At 36.7% G+C, this 21,603-nt stretch overlaps 1 protein-coding gene across 1 annotated transcript in view; it reads right to left on the minus strand.

Moving 5' to 3' along the window:
• LUZP2 (leucine zipper protein 2) overlaps positions 1 to 21,603 on the minus strand; it is a gene marked incomplete at both ends in the record, with an annotated part of 306,815 nt that overhangs the window by 36,229 nt on the left and 248,983 nt on the right. The window contains one exon of the mRNA XM_079788833.1: positions 19,222 to 19,284. Coding sequence (XP_079644959.1) covers positions 19,222 to 19,284 — 63 coding nt within the window. The remainder of the gene's footprint in view (positions 1 to 19,221; positions 19,285 to 21,603) is intronic.

Consider the following 21,603-nt stretch of genomic DNA (forward strand, 5'->3'; position numbering starts at 1 on the left):
TCATCATTGCTTTTCTTCCATTTTGTTTGATAATATACAGAGTATGACAGTAAAATAGTACTGTGATAATAATGATAACAATAATATAAATTTGGGTATATATAACTATATTTGGTACCCCTTTAAAATGAGGAAACTGAGACATATATTTATTAAATATCTCACTCAAGGTGATGTCTGGGAAATAACAGACCCCAAATTCAAGACTAGGCAGTTTAGATCCACAGCTGGTCCTCTGAACCACTAAAGATATGAATGCATATAATACTTAACAAATATTCATACATTGGATGACATGTTCAAAATTTATTGATGTTTTATGATTTAAAATATTTGGAGACTACTTAGAAGATTGGAGTATTTTATTTTGTAAGATTATTTATGTAATGAGATAACAAACTCATAAAAGATGTTCTCAAGTATACAATAGGTTATACTTGGCAGTTTGTAAAAGGATAATGATAGGATTAAGTATTTTATGTAAATTCAATGCCTCTATTAGTATACATGAAGATCATATGTCGTGCTCAGGAGCATTAACCTAGAAGCTATGGATAAGACTCTAGAGATATAACACGGACCATCACACCACCACCATCACTTCTATAGTCCATTTTACCACAGAGGTAAGGAGGCAGAAAGTCAATAATTCCCACCTGCTTTTGCTCACTCTCATAAAAGTATAAAATTGTAGTACCAAGATTATCTTTGGCCATCAGGTTTTTGAAGCAACACCTGCTCATTTCAATATCATTAACTTGGGAATTATACTGAGAGACTTGGAATTGAATGACTAATATATGTAGATGACCTAAATTTAGATCTCAAATTACATAGGAATAGCTTCGCATAACATCTGATTGTAACTGCTATTAAAAGTAAATTTCAATATATCAAAGTTAGAAAGTTCAATGAGCCTTTTTCATTGGGAAATAAGAGTAGACGTATGTAATTTTCCTCAAATTTAAATTTTTATAACTATCATATTGCCATCACGTGCATTTGCATATAGCACTTATAGCCATTTAAAGAAAATATATTGCAGATAATTTCTTATGTGCTTGATATTGATTCCCTTTCTCCTCTCCTAAACACCTAGACTTTGCAAGAAACTGCCTCATACCCTTTCTCAGCCATACATTTTAGGAGAGATCTCAGCAACCACTTCCAGAAACAGGGATGTAATTTCTTAAAACAATTACTCTATCATAACTCTCTAGTCAAATTGGGTTTAGGCATCTAATTGACATCAAAATAGAAAACGAGGAAATATTTGCTGGTAATTCCTGGAATGAAAGCTGTCTCTCTTCTTCATCTGAGTGAATAAAAACTATATTTTTTCGTTCTCTTGGTAATATAATATGAAGATGTTTAAGTCTAAGCTCTAATAGGCATTATTTCTAGAATAAAAGAGAACAACATGAGGTTCAAACTGTCCTATAGAAGAAAGCAAGAACATAGAAAATAGTAGCCTGGCTGGTGTGGCTCAGTGGTTGAGTGTGATACATGAACCAAGAGGTAATCAGTTCGATTCCTGGTCGGGGCACATGCCCGGGTTGCGGGCTCCATCCCCAATAGAGGGCACACAGGAGGTAACCGATCAATGATGTTTCTCTCTCATCTATGTTTCTATCTCTCTATTTCTCTCCTTTCCTCATTCTAAAAATCAATAAAAAAATATTGAAAGAAGAAAATAGCAAATAAATATATAACAGAATCTGGTGACTGAAAACTTCTTGATTAAGTCATATCTGAAATCAAATGAACATTGTAATTTCAGTTGCTATGAATACATACATTCACTTTTATTAAGAAATTTTTTGTGAAATGTTTATTTTTTGTAATTTAAAAAGAAAAGATTCAATCGTCAATAATACTTTGATAGGTTTACATGGTGACAGATGTTTACTGGAGTTAGTGGCATGATCACATTGTGAGGTGCAGGACTGTCAAATACTGTGCTGTGCACCTAAAATTAATATAACCAACATAAGTTTGAATAACAACTATACTTACATTTAAAATTTTTCTTAAATATTGGGTTTCAAATGAAAAAAGTAAATAAAAGATTCAAAACTTCTGCTTGTAGACATGACACAGTAACTGATATTGGACAAGTCCTCCTCCCATAAACAACTCTGAGCTAATTACGCCAGGTTGTGAAATCTGTATGGGAAACTCCCTTGGTGGGACACATGACTACATCTGCTTTCACCCAGAGAACAGTTTCCTGTCTGAGGTGCAAAGCGCTGTGTTCCAAGCAGATCACTGTAGTTGCTCTGAGCTATGGAGGCAGAGATGAGAATTTGGGTGGATTAAATGGCTGCAGTATACAAAGCAAGGCAGCCGAGAAGAGTGAGGTGAGCAGGGCCAAGGCTTCTAAAAGTCAGTTTGAGGGGATGTTCTTGCAAGAATTGGGCTGCATATAAACAGGACAAGATATTACACAAGGTTAATCACAGAGCAACTGTTTTATGGCTCAGAGCAGAACAAAAACACTAGCGATTGATCATTGTATAAAGCATGTTGGCGTTCTACAGGCATCTATAAACCTTATTAACACCACAGGCATCTTTAGATTAATAGCCATGCACTAAAGGAGTGGCTGGCAAACTACAGCCCAAAGGCCAAATCTGACAAACTACCTATTGTTTTAAATAAAATTTTATTGGAACAGTTACCTTTAATGTATGTATGTATGCAGGTACATACGTATTTAGGTATTATCTAGTTATTTTTGTGAAACCATGCTGGATTTGAGTAGAATCCATAGAAACCATATAATTTGCAAAGACTAAGATATTTACTATGTGATCATTTACTAGTATAAAGTCTCTTTAAGCTTTCTTTAAGAAAGTCTAAATCAAAACCTAGGCACACTTTCAGAAGAGAACATGAGATATTTTAATCCAAGTGCATTACATAATGTCTCACTGGCCTTCCATACGGTTCATGGAATGAGGCATGTTCTTGTACACTTCAGAGTCTTCAACTGTACCAGTTCATTCTGCCTCAAATCATGAAAAATTTCCTGCTACCCTATTCCCATGGTCCATTCCTACACACCTTTTAGATTCCAGTTGAAATGCTAATTCTCATAGAGATCCATTTCTGAACTGCAAATAGAATTCCAGCCTTCTTGTTAAGTTATCTTGTGAAATACTTTATTTTTTCTTTCTATTTACTTTCTCCAGTTGTGATATTTAAAACAGAGAGTAATTGCTATGGTATGGACATGAACCAATGAAATCTGTCTGTGCCCTGAAAGTTGGAGCAGGGTCCTGGGAGTTCCCTGCTCCACCAGCGTCAGGCAGTCAAGCGGTCCCTAAGCAGCAGCATGTGGCAGCTGCTGGGCAGATTTGCCACACTCCCAAAAGTACATCCAGGAAAGAGCCATGAGCCCAAACCCCTTTGGACACGGAGGCATAAGGAAGATCAGCCTGGTGTTGGCAGTCCATATCTCTGATATCACTAGATGATATCAAACCAGGGATGACATAAGACAGATAACACCAGAGGAGGGTCTCTCTGCCATTGTGAATCCAACTCTAACTGGAACAAAATGGTTTTATAGCCTACTAGAGGCCCGATGCATGAAATTCATGCTAGGGCCCTGGCCCCGGCCCCGACCCCCACCCGCCTGCCACCAACAGCCAGAGGCCTCTGCCGCCTCTGCTGCAGCCTCCACCCACTGTGGCTTTGTCCAGAAGGAAGGACTTTCCGGAAGGATGTCTGGTCTAATTAGCATATTACGCTTTTATTATTATAGATAGCTGTACCCAAAGGAGGTGGGGAGGTGTGAAATGGAAAGTGCCACACCTCCCTGGCATTGGGAAGGCAGATAGAAAACTGTTTCATGGAGCCTTCTGTGAGATAAGGAGATGGAACGGTCTTGTAACAACAGCTTCTAACAAGACCTCCTACTCATCTATGTTCCATGCCGAATAACAGGGAGTTCCGCCAAGACTTGAGTTTAACCACAGTTTAATCTTCCCTTTGTGACCTATGTGGAGATGTGCAAGGTTGTCAAGGTGTTATGGCAGAGCCACTGTGCCATCATAGAATGTTAGCCATTTACTAATGAATGGCAGCTAAGTAACAGGGAGAGATAAAGTGTTACAGGAAAAGGGCCAGGATGAAAGAAATGGTTATTTGCCCAGTTAATATAGAAGTGCTTTAATATTTGAACAATTTGCATGTCTGTATTAATGCATATGGCTAAATTCAATACCTGCTGATTACAACTGTAATCTATCCATTTATCTATTTGATTCTTAATGTCTCACACGACAATAGGCTTACTCGCAGTCTGATGGCTTCCATTTTGCTAACCATTGAATAGATAATTGTTAGAATAGTGCCAGGTACCTAGCAGATGAATAATAAAAACTGACTGCATAAAGGAGGACATTTGATGCTGATGCCACACAGTGTGTACTAAGAAAACAGGTTTCTTATCTTGCTCCAGAGCAGTTGTTTTTTCCTCACTTGTGTCTGAAGAGCACTGTTTACCAAAACTCTCTATCTAGTTGAAAATTGAGGATTTTGAGTCCTCATTTTAACACTCCAAAGAATGCTCCTCTAGGAGCCCTTCCAGTCTGTCATGTAAATCTCTTTCCTGGCAGTTAATTGACATGACAGGCAGTGGCTGCACTTCCTTCTAGCAGGAATGAGAATTGATGGTTTATTAACATTACTGACAAGAGTGCTGAGGGATGGCGAATACAATCCAGCACAAAATTTTGTAGATGTCAGAATTAAGTCAGTGATAAATATTTTGAATAGGTACTTTTTTTTCTTTTTTGCTGTGTGAATGTGCTTGAATGTCATGATCCCGTCTATTTGTGCACATCTTCCTGCCATTTGAATGCTGGATGGAGCCACTTGTTTAATGTTGTCACTGCCAAAGCACAGCAGCTGCTCTGGATGCTTTTCCCGAACATCCCTTAAAAACTTTTTATTCCATGAAGTGAATTTTGTTGAAAACAGCGGGTATGGAAACATTTACATACCACTTTGTCCAATTTCTGACTACTCCAAATGTGTATTTTTTCCATTAAACTCATTTTAATGCATTTTTGTAGATATTTTAAAAATATATTGCTGTAGCCAATTTCCCAAGAGACTTATTTTGTTATTTTCACTTGAATTTAAAAGTAGAATCAAAAGACATAGAATTTGGCAATGACAGAGTAGGAAAAACTCTAGGGAAAATTTGAAGTCCTAGAAATGTGAGGTTCACCCAGTGATGGGATAAAGAGCTTTGTAATCAATAAAAACCTAATAAAAACCGCAGACTCCTAGGTTCAGACAAACTTCTCCAGCAGAAAACATTTCATATTGTCAGAACATGTTGCTAAAGAAATTAAGCATATCTGTGTGGCTTTACTGAGCCTGGACTCCTGGAATCTAGAGTTCTGTATCCTCTGGACTTTGCTCCATGTCCTTTTCCCCTTTACTTGATTTTGCTTTGTATCTCTTTGCTGTAATAAAATCATAGTCATGAATATGACTGAATGCTGAGTCCCATGAGTCTTCCTCAAAAATCATGCAATCCAGGGGTGGTCTTGGGGACTCCTATCATACCTTCCAACCAGTATTCCTTCTTCTAAATTGCGCTCCCCCCAAAAACAAAACATAGCTATGTGACTATGCCCTCTTTAAATATTTTAATTAAGACATTTCAGTACCATCCATTACTATAGGACTAGAGTTCACAAACATTTTTTTTTCTATAAAGGGCCAGATAGTTTTGTGGGCCATATGGACTGCTTAGCTCTGTCCCGTAACACAAATGCAGGCATAGATGGTACATACACAAATGATAATGGCTGTATTCCAATAGTAGGGTTTTGTTGGTCTTTCTTTTTTAAAACAAATGGAGTTTCAAATGATTTTCACATACCCTAAAATATTATTCTTCTTTAGATTAAAAAACAATAATAATTTTAAAAATTCAAATTCCAGTTCTAGCCTGCACATCATAAAAAACCAAGTCAGGTAACAGGTAGGACTTGGTTATTGTTTGCTGACCACTCTTCTAGAATAAAATCCAAAATCCTGAACATACCCTACTGGCTCTACATTATCTGAATATTATCTATCCTGCTAACTCCAGCTCTCCTTTATGCTGGGTCTTCCAGCCACAGGAAGCACTCAGATCCTGAATCTCTGTTCTCACTCTGCACTGGGTGTTTGATATGCATATCCCTCTGCTTTACTCTTCCCCCACTGAAGCTCTCTGCCTACTTAGACACCATCTGCTCTTTTATTTCATCTCAGTTGTCCCTTCCTCATCACTTTTCTCATCACACGTCTAAGTATATCATTGACAGTACTAACTCTCTGAATATTATGTAGAGATTTATCTCAGTACATCTCATTTTTTAAATTCACTTGTTTAACTATTTACTTAATACCTCTTTTTTCTAGGTCATTTGCTACATAAGGACATGTATAGCATGTATTAGTGTACACCTTTGTATTCCCAATACCTTGAAAAGTATTTGGCACATAATTTACTCTCAATATGCATGTGTTGAATAAACTCATAAGTATTTACTATGTGTCTAATGCTGGCCTGTAATTGAGGAGTTTATAGACACTACTGAGGTGAAAAAATATACAGTTTAAATGTAGTACAGTCAGCACTAAAACAGAGATACACATAGGTTTCTCACAAAGCAAAGAAGAATGTTTCTAGACTCAAGAGTGAAAAGAGAGGAGATATTGCTAATGAGTATGGACCTTAATTGCATTTTGGAGATGAAGTAAGGGTTGATGGGATAGATAGATAGGGAAGAACTTGGAAAAAAAATTAGAACTAGAGGATAACAGAGACATAAAAAGACACTGTCAATATAATGTAGAAAGAGAGGATGGTCTCATACCTCAACTTAGGGAATCAGGAAAAGTTTCTGGGAAGAGACAGCACCAGAATGCTAGTTTTAAAATTGAGTAATAATTGGGCAAGTTTTATAGAATAGCAGTGCAAGGAGCTCAGTGACATTTTCTTCAGTGAAACAATCATTTAGTTGGCTAAAATTATTTCTTTTTAAGTCATTAAAAGTCACTGGAAATTGTCCTAAGGGCCTACAGAACAGGAATAAATATTCATTAGAAAAACCTACTAAATCTTGATAAGAATAGTAACCACTCCCTCCTAATCCTACCCAGTTCTGTGTGATGGAAACTTTACTCTGAGTGTTCTACTTGAGGATAGTGAAGCCAAGCAGATAGGGTTCCTTCTCTCCTAAGCTCCCAGTCCATGGCTATGGTTTCACCCAATCAGGGACAGGCAAACAGTGTTTCTCATTTCACCTAGGGCTGTTGGTAAATGTTCTGTTCTGTGTATGACAAAGCAAGGATTTTAAGGACTGATCACCCCCTCCCCCAACCTTCTACTCCAGTCACCCATAAGGTGGAGGTTATAAGGAAGGTCAAGCTAGGAAGACCAGTTGCTAACTTCCCAGGCATGCTGACTTAGAGAGCCGGGGTATCATTTTGGAAGAAATCTGCGGTCATCCTCACTGCCAGCCCAGGTACAATGGAATACAGGTTATGCCCTAGGGGAGAGGCAGGCCTTAAGGATGATAAGCTCGGCAGGCAATTGAAACATTATTAAGAATTAATCAAGTGAAGGAAGGCTGGACAGACTCATTAGTGGAAGAAAACATAGATATAAGAAATGGAAAACTACAAGAAAGGCAAGTCTTCAATGGTTCAGTGTTCAATGCTGATGAGACTGAAGGGATGAGCCTTGCAAGCCATACTAAGGAGGTTAGATACGGTCCTGTAGGAAATGGATAGGTAATGATGGATTTAGAAGTGGAATAATGGGCAAATTCAGAACTTAAGCAGACAACCCTTCTTTTGACAGGGTGGAAGACAGCTTGGAGAAGGAATGACTGAAGTCAGGGAGCCCTGCCAATAATTCAGAAATGGAGAGCCTGACCTGACACAGACCATGTGAAGATGTAGAACAATATTTAGAAGGATTATTTTACAATCACTTTCCTGCGTGGTTATAAATAAATGTGCAGTCATCTTGGCAACATTTCTCCGCCTCTTCTTGTAGGCTTTTTGAGTTCCAGAATTAGATAAGTAAGATCACCTGCCTCATTGCTTTTAGGTTTTCCTATTATGAAAACAGCATGGAGGAGTGGAGAAAGACACAGAAAGGATGTGTTTTGACATCCAATTATATCGCTAATCTCTGGAAATGGCAACTAGGAGTCTATTTAGGGAAATGTGTTTCTTGCCAGTGGCATCTGGAAATTAATACTACAATGTGGTTTCCAGCTTGCAAAGAACATAAGATTTCAACTGCACAGATTTAAAGAGAATTGACACTCATTGCTTTCTACAGCAGAGTAGTAAAAATCAAAACTTTGCATAAATATAGATATGAGCATAATGGGCACTAATGGTGGGTCTATCCATAATAATCTCCATTGGTTTGGAGTGGGGAGAGGAGATGGACTGCAAAGGGGCCACATTAACTTTTTCAAATTATAGCAATGATAATGTCTGATCATGTTGACAGTTACACAGTATAAATATGTGTGTGTGTATAAAGATTAAATGATAAATTCTACTGAATGAAAATTATACCTCAATACAACTGATTTTTAAATGAATTAATGGATGAATGGATGGTTGAATAAATAAATTAATAAATTAAATTTTTTCTTAAATGATGGTGCTTTGAAACATTGTACATTAGGCAATACACAAAATCTCCACCTATATGAAACAACCCTAACCTCCCTATAGAAAGTGTTACATTTGAATTATTTATTGCTATATAAACTGCATCTAACACAGTGTGACACATGGAAGTTGTTTGAGAAACATCTGTTTAATGCATTAATTTCTGCTTAACCCCAGCCGATTAGCTCTAACTGAAGGCTACTTTTTCTTTTCTATGTTTGTGCAACTAGGGTTTGTGCTTAATATACTTTTCTCTCAACAGAGAAACTAACCAGGTAAAACTTTGAAATCAGAAATGATATATTCTGAAAAATTATAAATGAAAATCCTATCACTGTTTTGCAAAATCCTTATTAGCATTAAGAAGTGTAAAACACAAGTATGGTATGAGAGAAGCTTGGTAGAGTTATGAAATAGAATGCATTGAGAGCCAACACCTCAGGGTGCCACAGCACCTTTATATATGAATGCTGGGAAGAAATTGACTTCCCACATTTTCCTTGAGATAATGAGAGGATACGTGGGCCCAGTGAAATATACCCTGTGGATTCCACTTATGTCCCTCTTATCTAAATACAACAGTTCCTCTCAATCCTCTCTCAGGCTTGCCTGTGAGCAACATGAAAATGGGGGTGAGTTTATCCTTTTATTTCTGTCTGCATGTATTTCAAAAATACATGAAGGCAACCAGCATTTTCCAAGAGCCTACTAGGTGGCTGATTCACACCCCCTAGCTGTACACACACCATTTCTATAGTGTAGTGATGATTTATATTTTGCAGTTGTGAAAATAGCTCAGAGCGGTTATGCAATTCAGCTAAGAGTAGGAAGAGCTTGGATTTTACCCAAGTTTCTTTTAGAGCTCAAAACACTTGGTTACCAATATTATGATCAAAAGAATATAATTTAAAAACATTTTGGAATAGTAATAGCTAATATTTGTGCAATCAATATGTGTCAGACACTATCATTAGTTGATGATTTATTTGTATCAGCTCATTAGATTCTCAAAATAACTGTATGATGTAGAAGCTCACAGTATTCTCATTTTATAGATGAGAAATAAGAGACATGTTTACTCATCTCCAAATCTAAAATGAAATTGACAGAGGTCAGTATCCAGAGTGTCTGATGTTAAATGCTGCAAAATCCTGCCCCTTATATGGGTTGGAGATGAAGATGGTGAGTCCAGTTCTGAATAAAACACAGGCTCAATAAATGCCCCAAATAAGTAAGACAAATCCAAAAGCTCCCCCACCCTTTTTTTTTTTTTAACTCAGAATATTCCATTCTGCTGCTTCTTTTACAGCCTGGGAGATGACTTTAAATGAGAAAAGTTTTATACTCCATTAAATAGCAATACACTTTCCAGTCTCATTAAATTACTTATTAAAATGAAATATGAAAATACTAGATTGTGATGTATTTTGGGGGGATTTATTTTCTGAGTATAATATCTCTATACCATCAGCCTCCTTTTCTCTCACTTTTTGTCCTTTATTTACCTTAAAGTCAAAAGATGTAAAAAACAAACAGAACCAGAACCTGTGAGCCTCCTGATCAGTCAGAAGTACCTGCATGGTATTAAATTGTTGCTGGTATCTGCCTCACTGGCTGGAAACACAAGCCATGCAGGCCCAATGGGAGGAGAAGAACAAATCAGAGAGATAAGCTGATCTCTATATACAAGGCAGCAGGAGCTTGAACCTTCCCTCACCAACAAAGAGAAGCATTATTTATAAAAATACTAGAGGCCCAGTGCACAAAATTCATGCATTGGAGGGTTGTCCCCCAGCCCAGTCTGCACCCTCTCTAATCTGGGACCCCTCGGGGGATATTCCTCTTATCTATATACAACATCCCTCTCACAATCTGGAACTGCTGGCTCCTAACAACTCACCTGCCTACTTGCTTGATAGCCCCTAACCACTTTTGCCTGCCAGCCTGATCGCCCCCTAACTGCTCCCCTGCTGGCCTGATTGACACCTAGCCACTCCCCTGCCGACATGATTGACACCTAACTGCTCCTGTGCTGGCCCAATCACCCCCAACTGCCTTCCCCTGCCAGCCTGGTTGCCCCCAACTGCCTTCCCTTGCCAGCCGGCCATCTGTGACAATGTGGGGCGGCCATCTTGTGACAATGTAGGGCGGCCATCTTGTGACACAAGGGTGTGAGAGTCAATTTGCATATTACCTCTTTATTATATAGGATTAATACTTTTCTCTAAAAATTATTAACACCATTAATACTCCTCATGATCTGACACATCCCATCTTCCCAATTTCTCCTCTTCCTTTCCTCCACATGCACCATATATTCTAGCACATTTATATGATGATTTATTAAATAGTAATGCATGTCCAAACTGCCCTACATATGACTATACTGTGTTCTCAATAAAGACAGCATTTCTCACTTGCTCATTGACTCTTTCCTTCCTTTTTACAGATATTTACTGAGTACCTAGCAAGTGTATGTAGTCTTTGGTGCAATACCTTCAGTATCTAAACACTATATCACTCTTCCATGAAGCTTATCCCAAGGTTTATTGATCTTTGAGCCTCCCCTCAACTGATCATTGACACAAGAGTGGTAGGTGAAGTGATTATAAAACACTTGTCATGTTGTATTCAAAGTAATTGTAAACTAGCCTGTCTCCCTTATTGGACTGAGGGCAGAGCAATGTGTCATTCAACTTTGTCTTTTTTATGTGTGCTGAAAAATGTCAGCTGTGATGGGGGGTGGGTAGGAATGGGGAGAGATGGATATTAAATACCCTCTTTCGGAGGTCCATAGGCAAATGAGATACTAATAAGTTAAGTGAAAGAGAACTCAGATCAACTGATTTCAAATTCTGGTTCTTTCTACTATACCATGTCTATAGAATTTTTTAAATGTTTTTTATTTATTTGAGAGAGAGGGAAAGAGAGAGAGAAAGAGAAACATCAATTTGTTGTTCCACCCATTTGTGCATTCATTCATTGGTTGATTCTTAGCAGTAATAGAACCCTCAACCTTGGCATATTAGGACAATGCTGTATCCAACTGAGCTACCTGGAAAGATCTATCAATTTTTAAAATTAAGAAAGAAAAAAAAAACACCTACAAAACTTTTCACAGCAGATATATTAAATGCCTAGAACCTTACAATTTAAAGTGTGGCCCACAGACTTTCACAGTTAGCACTCTCTAGGGGCTCAATTAAAATGCAGAATCTCAAGACCCACCCAAGACATACTGAGTCAGAACATCATTTTAAAATCATACACATGTGATCCTACACATGTTGTAATTTATGAAACACCAATGAGAACATCCTCATTTAGTAAAGCCCGGTATTGTTTTTAAAAGAGCTAGAATTGTACAATCCCAAAGACTGTGCTTGATTGCTACTGGACTTTTACAGACTAATGTAATGTTAAAACCCAAGCAACATGCAAATAATAGGGCTCAAGTAAGTAAAAATGGAATTTTGACATCACCATTTATTAGCAATGTATCTGAAAGTAAAAATAAATTGAATATATTCAGAAAGGGGGCATGATGGAATAATTAGTTAGTATATTCTTTCTGTTCAATCTGAAACAAAAAGAAATCCAGATAGCTATATTTAATACTCCTTTAGAAATTTTTACAGATTTTAATGAATAAATTATCTGTATACCAGCATATCAAATTTGACCAAGATAGAACCAAGAATAAAATCAAATTAGTGGGACTCTTTTCCCCTCCCCACGTGGGAGTCTGTACTTTTTTCTCAATAAATTTCCACCTGTTACTATAAAAAAATCAAATTAGTATAGGAAAGGCTTCTTATATGTCTAATTAAGACTACAGACAATTTCCATCAATTATTATCATAAACAATATGTTAAAGGCAGTTGAAAAGAGAATGTAATCTTTCATATCTCTGTATCCAGATAATGGTCAATGGCAATTATGTGAAGAAACTGCATTTAGCTCTTGGTCGCTATATCAAGTTATTCTCTTTAATAAAAATTTTGTGTAAAAATTTTATAAATATATGTATCTCAATAATTTCATTTCTGAAAAGCCATTATGCTCTTAGTCCTTATCATATAAATACTAAAAAAACTTGAGCTGTTTTCTCTCTAGAATGTTCTCAATTTTTCATTCATTTATAAGTGAATAAAACAAATATATTTGCCTGAAATGAAGGGGATGAACTGCTTTGCCCCTGGCTTATGAGGTGGCTCTATAACGTAAGGGAGAAAAAAAGGGCCAGGAATGCAGTTTTACACATCCCTCAGACTATAATGTTTGAAGGTCTGAGTCAACAGGATGTGATGCATTTTTTGAATGGCATCAAGAAAACAATTGTTTAGACTGAAAAAAAAGTGACCTGTTATGACCTTGAGAAATACATTTTTCTCTGGAAAAAAATCAATTCTTTGATAATGGAATGTGTATAAAATATTATGCAAAATTAATTGCATATTAATCTCTTTTGATCTGTTACATGACTTTGAAGTATATGTATTTATCTTATTCTTAGTTTTCTGACAGAGGATTTGATACTCAACTAGGCTAAGTGACTCCTTTAGCTCGGTTTCCAGGTTAAGTAAAAGAGTTAATAAAGAACCCTCACTTTGCCTGACTGGTGTGGCTCAGTGGTTGAGTGTTGATTCATGATTCAATCTCTGGTCAGGGCACATGCCCGGTTTTGGGCTCGATCCCTAATAAGGGTTGTACAGGAGGCAGATGATCAATCATTTTCTTTCATTATTGATGTTTCTATCTCTCTCCCTCTCCCTTCCTCTCTGAAATCAATAAAAAGAACCCTGATCTATTGGTTGCAACTCTATATTCTTCTTACCATCTCAATGTACATTTTACTAAGGAAGAAAAACTGGACAAAATATTTACTAGATGATGCTCAGGTCTGATATAAGTAAGTACCTTTATATATAGATGAGTCAAAATTCTAAACTAGCCTTTTTTAGAAGTGCTTTGTTTTGTTTCACTTGCAGCAAATGAATGCCTAGGCTCCATAGTAGGTGTTTCTTAACTGTGCTCTGTGGCTTATCTGACTTGTTGCAAGAAGCACTGATTAAGCAAAAAGATTTTACCCTAAACATGTTCATAGAGTTTCCACACATCACCTATTATATCCTATATAGAGTTTTCCAGCCTCAGAGAATTATCAGATTTATATTTCTATAGGCAGAGTAGCTGTGGTTGGGGGCAAGATGGGAAGATATGCTCATTATGACTTTGACAAAAGAGATTACACAATAGGGAAGAAAATGGAAAATTGTGTGTTGGTGACTAAATTTTGGCTTCTGGCTAAGTAGCATGAGTTTAGAGTACTGAAATGTTTTTGTTACCTATTCAAATATTATACCCCACTTCACCCCTCCAGTTTACTTCACCATTAGCAATAAATTGAGTTCCATCCTTGGATTAAAACCACAATGTTCCTGGGAATTAACATTAATTACATCACAGACTCAAATTTTCTTTCTGGAGGGGCCTTAGAAGAGTGGACACAGAGAATAGAAAGGGCAGATAGGGTCAAAGCATAAAGAAGGAAACCAAAAAGGAAGACTATGGGGAAGCTCACATTAGAGATATGAGCCTGGCATGTAAAAAAATCAACCACAATTGGCAGTGAGAATCCAATTTGCAAATGTTCAGAATTTTGTAAGAAGGAAAAACCTACATTGGAATGTTGCAACACCTTAATCACTGAATATCTACAATCGGGGCAATGCTGTCCGGGAGATTAGTCAATATCGTGCTAGAGATTGGAATCAAACGTGTTACAGGACCCTTCTAATGTGAAGGTTCTATGTTGTTGAAAATTTATGTAATATCTTGATTGTACTTGTTTCTTAAATGGGCTTTGTTCAGTTCAAACAACTATGGTAGGTAGAGACTAAGATACCTGAAATGTTTCTGTAAGAGACACATTAGGGACAATAATTGAAGTGATTTTATTGCCTCCCAGGGTGTGTAGTAATTAGGGATTCTGCTCTTGCTTTTGCAAACTATAGAGAAATCTCATTTTTTTTTGTTTTCATAGAAAAAAAAAATACTCTTTATTTTTTAAAAGTATTTTGTGTCTTTTATTTTTTTTAAGTTTCTATATCATATGTTTAATTTCAGAGGATCTTTCATAAGTTTTAACATACAGTTTGGATATATATAATTTTTTATAATTTTTTCTTTATTGATTAAGGTAGTACATATGTGTCCTTATCCCCCCATTACCCCCTCAACCCCCCCCCCCAACTCATGCCCTCAGCCCCCTGGTGTTTGTGTCCATTGGTTAGGCTTATATGCACACATACAAGTCCTTTGGTTGATCTCTCCCCCTTACTCTCACCCTCGAGAAATCTCATTTTTTTTATAATTCTCTAAATTTGTCTGTTTTAGCAGCTTTCTATGCAATTATATTTGAAAGTAATTGGCTTCTCTTTTATTATGCATAGGTTAACAAACTCCATAGTAACAGAGTAACAGCAATGATAGTGATACCATTGGAATAAACCTAGTTATTAATAACAGGAAAGGAGCAAAGGGAAGCCCAAAAGGTATATGTCATTTGTGCAGCTTTGCCAGGAAGCTAACGCTTTATACTTCTCAGGGAGCCCCAGTCCATTCCCCGCAGATCCTTGAGGAAAGGGAGTGAACACATGCCCAGTAAAGTCGGGTAAAACAGGGAATGTACTTGTGTCTCAGTCACACCTGGGAACAGGTCATTGGCCAGAGTAGGCATGACCACTGCAAGAGTTGGAAGATTTAAGATATTTAATCCCCTAAACAAAGGAGGTCGCTCTCTTGGCTCTAGGCTCTCTTGGACCCCACACAATGGGCTAATGGACTGCAACTCGCCTGATACTGAACTGAGTCCAATGCCAACATGGAACAGAAACTCTGGACACTGCTTTTTGCTTTTAGCTCTCCTGAATCTTCACTTGCATTTCTTCCAGGACCGGATTGAGAGAAATAGGACTTTGGAAGCACAGAGATGTAATTCCACAAGTAAAAATTACTCATTTTCCTGTGTGAGTCTCAGAAAGTTCTTTTTCTTGAGCTACGGTAAGGACCCCACCTCTAGCACTTAGTGGGGAAAGGGATGCCCTACTTCCACCAATAACAATAGGAAGTCAAATAAATCAAGTCAATTCACAAATATGTATCTGAAAGGTCTCCTGCCACCACAAAGGAGAACATCTAAATTTTTTGCCAAAAAAAGTATTAATAGGAAGACAAGAACTTGCTGTTTGCTGAAATAATAGTTGGCATCACCATTAAGATAAATATGAAAAACAAGGCATTTAAAAAATTGTATAATGAGAAATTGCAGTATGTTTTCTTCACTCTTTTTTCTATCATACATTCAAAAAAATCATGTCTAGAATAGAAACACTAGTGTAATTGTTCTATACTTTAATTAGAGGTGAAAGCTACTTGAGGATGTGGTTTGTTCCTCAGTAATACTTCCAACATGCTCAAATTTGACTCCACTACAGGCCATGATTTCTAATCTATCATTTAAAACCTAAGGTGAGTTCTGATCAGAAACACATGTCAAACTTGCAGTATGCTCAGAAGAAACAGATGTCTCACATTAAAAATTTATATTTATTTTTATGTGGACTGAAAATAGAAGCATTTAGAACCTATAGAAACCAGTGCATCTGTTGGTATTTATTGTGCTTGAAAGGGAATTGGGCAGGTGCTCTAACCACTGAGCGAACCAGCCAAAGCTGCATGCTGAGTTTTAAAGAAACATGGGTGAATTTCTGTGGTTAAATACTCTTTAGGGCTACATATATCCATTTATACTATCTACTGCCCTGGTAATCAATGTACATATAAAATACGTTTATGCATGACCTAAATGTACTCTGTGAATACAGTAGTAGGCAAATCAAATCAGATGAGCTTACTGCTATCAAGATGAGTGGATGAGTACATTGTAGTAGAAAGTGTTAGTTGCCTCCCCATCAGTAATCCCCTTCCTTTATAGCAAAAAAGAAGCAATATTTCACACACACACACACAAAAAGCTGAAAACACTAAGGTCTCACTTCTGCAAGGATATATAAAAAAGTTTGGGAAGAATTCTTAAAATTTTTTTCTTCTTTATAAAAATTATGACCCTCAAGGACACGTGACCCCACCCCTTCTTCTCTGACTTTGCACACAGTTGGATGAAGGCAGCATATACATAGATACTTAGTCACTATCATAATACAATGAGGATTCAAAGCTTAGAACAAGTTAGTAAGTTGAGGATCATGACATGTCCACAAACACATGAGAAAATCTGGGGCCTTTGTTGACTTTGCTTAGCTCCTGGACCAGTTATAAAATTCTCATGCTTCAAGACCTCTTGTTATTTTAGTTATTAAAATATAAAAATATTTCTGTTAAACCGCTTTTTGGGAAGGGTATAAACGGAGCATTCTAATGTATGCAACTTTATGGTCTATTCATACACAACTCACTTGATTTAAAATGCAAGTGCTCCTCCCAATGTGGCATGAAATAACAAGGCTTACATGGAATGTTTCATTTTCAAATCATAAAGATTTTCAACGAGTCCTCATTTTGGTCTTTTCTGAAAGTTGATGAATTACGGATCCATATTCAACAACTGGCATATTACAAAAAAGCAGATCGCTGAAAATTATCAGGTCTCCTCCTTCCCTTCCCCCAATTTTTCTCTCTATAACTCTTCTATTTGAGAAATAAAATTCAAAAGATTTAAAAGCTTCATATTTCTGTCGGCCTAATACCTAAACCTTGTCAGCTCTAGGAAGTTGAATTTGTTTTATTATATACCTGATTTTAAGTTAAACTAATTCACAGAGAACTAGAAATTTCTTTGCAAATGAAAACATACATATATTCTTTTTTTTTCCTGTTTCAATTATTTATTGTTGATGACTGCAAAAAGCCAAGGCCAAGCTGAATGTAAGGGTTAAGATATTCGGAGCTCAAGGGTCTTGGTCTGAAAGATTAATGTTAGTCCTTGTGTTTCATACTTTTGTCTTGTCTATTCATTATGTACAATGAGAAGAGTGCTGAGAAGTTGGGATCGGTAAGCATTAAGGAGAATTAATTAACAGTTTTCTTGGTGTACTGGGGAATGTCCTGTTACAAATGAGGTTAAAGGAATGGCAGGGAGCATATTTATGGAAGAGCAAGTGGCAAGATGTGTCTTGCATATAGTTAGTATTTCATAAATATTGGTTGGCATGAAAGGAACACCTTCTCATGACTCTAAGCCAAAAGTGAAGAGGAGAGGTAAGTCATTTCTTACTGTTTATAGAAAAAAAAAAAAAAACAGAAAAAAACAACAACAACAACCTGCAGGATTTTCCAACTATTAAATAAAATGAGGAATTATCCCTCTTTAAACCTTACATTTGTAGATTGCGCCGATCAATCTCATGAAAACATTTTAAAAAAGCAATATTACATACAAAGTAATTTGCTCTTATTATTTATTAAAACAAATTATTATTCCTACTACTATGAGCCAAATACCCCATTTTCTACTGCATTTGGCAATGAAAATGCATCATAAGCACTACAATGAAAAGCACCTGCCTCTTATTTCCCATGCTCAAGGGAGACAAAAATAACTTATCTGTAGTAGTTTGCTGGTATAACAAACTACATTACACTATGTGGCTTAAAACAACACAAATGTGTTCTCCTAGAGTTCTGGAAGTCAGAAATCTAAAAGGGATTTTATGGATTAAACCAAAGTGTTGGCAGGGCTAGCTCTTTTCAGAGGCCCAAGGATGGAAATCCTTCTCATTGTCTTTTCTCCCCCAGCTTCTGTGGTCACATAACTTTCTTCTTATTTAGGCCTCTTTGTCTCACTCTTATAAAGACTTGTGTGATTATATTTAGGATCCACCTGGGCAATTTGGGGTAATCTTCCCATCTCAAAATTGTTAACTTAATCATATTTTCAAAGTCGCCTTTGCCATTATTGATCACATTACCAAGTTCCAGAGATTACCAAGTTTATATCCTTGGGGTGGGGCATTATTCAATCTATCACATCCACAGTTTGTGATAGATGTCTAATGAGGTAGAGCTCTTGACTTGATAGTCTTGTAAAGAAAAGTATCGATAGCTAAAATCTATCAACAATGACTAAATATGAAGACTCTTGATAATAAAGTGATTTTTGCAGGATCTCTGGAAGTTAAGAATGTAGGTCACCAATGAACTCATCTTAGGAAACTTAATAAATGCTCTCCCTAATGTAAGTATTCCAACAGACAATATTCTTCAATGCTAAATTAAAGTAATTTAGGGTCAATACTTTGTAATGATGCCTGCCTTTGATTAAGTAAGTACCCAGGAAACCATCTATGCATTTATCTCCATTAATTAAATGCAGTCAAATACAACTCTAATTATTGTGCAAATCTGGAAATGTAAGCTAAGTCATATTTTAAATAACTTACACACTGGGCTACCAAGTTGGAGGGGGAAGGGAGAAAGATGCTCACCTTAAATAATAAATCCTTTTTCCCATAACGAAGCTCCTTCAGCTGGGCTTGAATTTTTTTTGACTGTAAGAGCAGAAACATGAATTAGTGCCTTAATTTCATTTATATGTTTAAACTTGATGATTAGCATTTCTTCAAACTTTACAAAATGAATTTTTCAGCCAAGTAAAAGAGTCCGAAGACTTTGGAAATGAAACAGGAAACAACTCCACTTTGAGAGTTGGTTATCCAGCTGTTATAGGCAGGAAGAGCAAACCAAAGCCTGCTCAGAGGAAAATTAACAGGTAATCCTTAAAGAACGTGGCTTACTGTTCCCCCTGGCAAAGAATTCCAGTCACCCAGGCATGCCCGACCTCTAATTTTAGATGCTAAGTATATCTCTTCAATTCCATGCCTCAGTTTTGACGGCTTATTTCAATTATTTATTAAGGTAAGATTAAATATGGATAAGTTTAAATTGACAACCAAATTTGAATTTGACATATGTCCAAGGAGAAGACAGCAAGCTAATATGACAGGAGGTGAAGAGCATTTGCCCTTTAGAAGAACAGGCTTTTTAAGAGGATCATTACAAATGTAAAAGTGCTTATAACAGAAATCTCTCTCAGAAGGTATATGTTTGGCTAACACATCTATAATAATAAAAGCGTAATATGCTAATTAGACCAGACAGCCAAACGACAGGGTGGGGCCGAGGCAGAGGCGGTTAGGGGCGATCAGGCAGGCAGGGTGGTTAGGGGCAATTAAGCAGGCAGGCAGAGTGGTTAGGGGTAGTCAGGCAGGCAGAGTGGTTAGGGGTGATCAGGCAGACAGGCGAGTGGTTAGGGTTGATCAGGCAGACAGGTGAGTGGTTAGGGGCGATCAGACATGCAGGCAGGCAAGCAATTAGGAGCCAGCAGTCCCAGATTGGGCCTAAACCGGCAGTCGGACATCCCCTGAGGGGTTCCAGATTGTGAGAGGGTGCAGGCTGGGCTGAGGGACCCCACGCTCTTTGTGCACGAATTCGTGCACAGAGTCTCTAGTTGGAATATACTATTCTAGCAATAAAACACAGATAATGAATATGCTTCCTGTTTTTCCAGGGCAGACCCAATTTCAAACATTCCAACTTAAGAACCTCAGTCATTTGTCTCTCTACATCTAAGATTATTGGTGTTGATTCTTCAGTAGAAGAAATAGAACACAAACAAATAGATTACAATAGTCACATGAAAAAAAAAGATAATTGAAAAAATAGTTGAATGGGAATATAAAACAGTACAGTCACTTTGGGAAACAATGTTGACAGCTTCCTATAAAGTTAAACATACACATATTGCATTATAGAGCAATTATTTATGGGTATTTACCCAAAAGAATATATGATGTGTACATAAATGTTTAAGGTATATTTTTCATTATAGTCAAATGCTGGAAAATACTACATGTGCATTAACCGATTAACACTAAATTATGGTGCCTCCATGAAATGCAATATTAGAATACTAACTTTAAGAATGAATTAAGGGCTGAAACATGTAGCAATGTAGATAGATTTCAAATGCATTATATGTAGTATGTGAAAGAATCCAGTCATCAGAAGCTATGTTTTGTATAATACATTTATATGATAATCTATAAAAATACAAACAAAAGGATAGGGAACCCAATCATGTTAGTAGTTGCCATATGTTGGGGATTGGTAGTAGAGATTATAAAATAGCCAAAGGGAACTTAGGGAGTAATGCAAATGTTCTATTTCTTGAATATATACAACGATCCAACCCATTAAAACTGTATACTTAAATGGAATAAACTCTATGTAAATTATATCTTAATGAAATTCAATTTTAAAAGTAGCTGGCCACAGTACATAATAAAAACAATATCCTAATGGTACTATTCTATCCCAGTAAACTCTGCTGATATATCCTCCTTAATAAAGTCCACTAATATTTGAAATGTTATAATTTTCGAAGCATACATTGAAGGCATGAGTCTTCCACTGAACCAACTGCAGTGTACTGTGATTTTTCCTATAATATTCAGAACATTTCTAAACATGCAAGGTAGTAGAGTTTGCAAAATGGAAGACTGTGTTATAATAGTGCTATAATTTCTAAATTTTTATCCAATGCTGGAAGTACCACTAATTAGAGTATAAAATTGAAAGTGTTGTAAATGGAAGGTTCTAATATTAGAAACAGTTTTCCATAGACATCCTTATTGTGAGCCATCTGCATTTTGCGATTTATTAAATCAGGAAGCGGATAAGAGAGAACAAAAAGAAAACAAAATGAAATGGAAAAAAATAAGAAAGGAAGGAAGAAGAGAATGAGGGAGTGAGGAAGGAGAGAGGAAGAGAGAGAGTGTGTGTGTGAGAGAGAGAATATGAGGAACATG

This window comes from Cnephaeus nilssonii (genome assembly GCF_951640355.1).
Source record: "Cnephaeus nilssonii genome assembly, chromosome: 13".
Lineage (NCBI taxonomy): Eukaryota > Metazoa > Chordata > Mammalia > Chiroptera > Vespertilionidae > Cnephaeus > Cnephaeus nilssonii.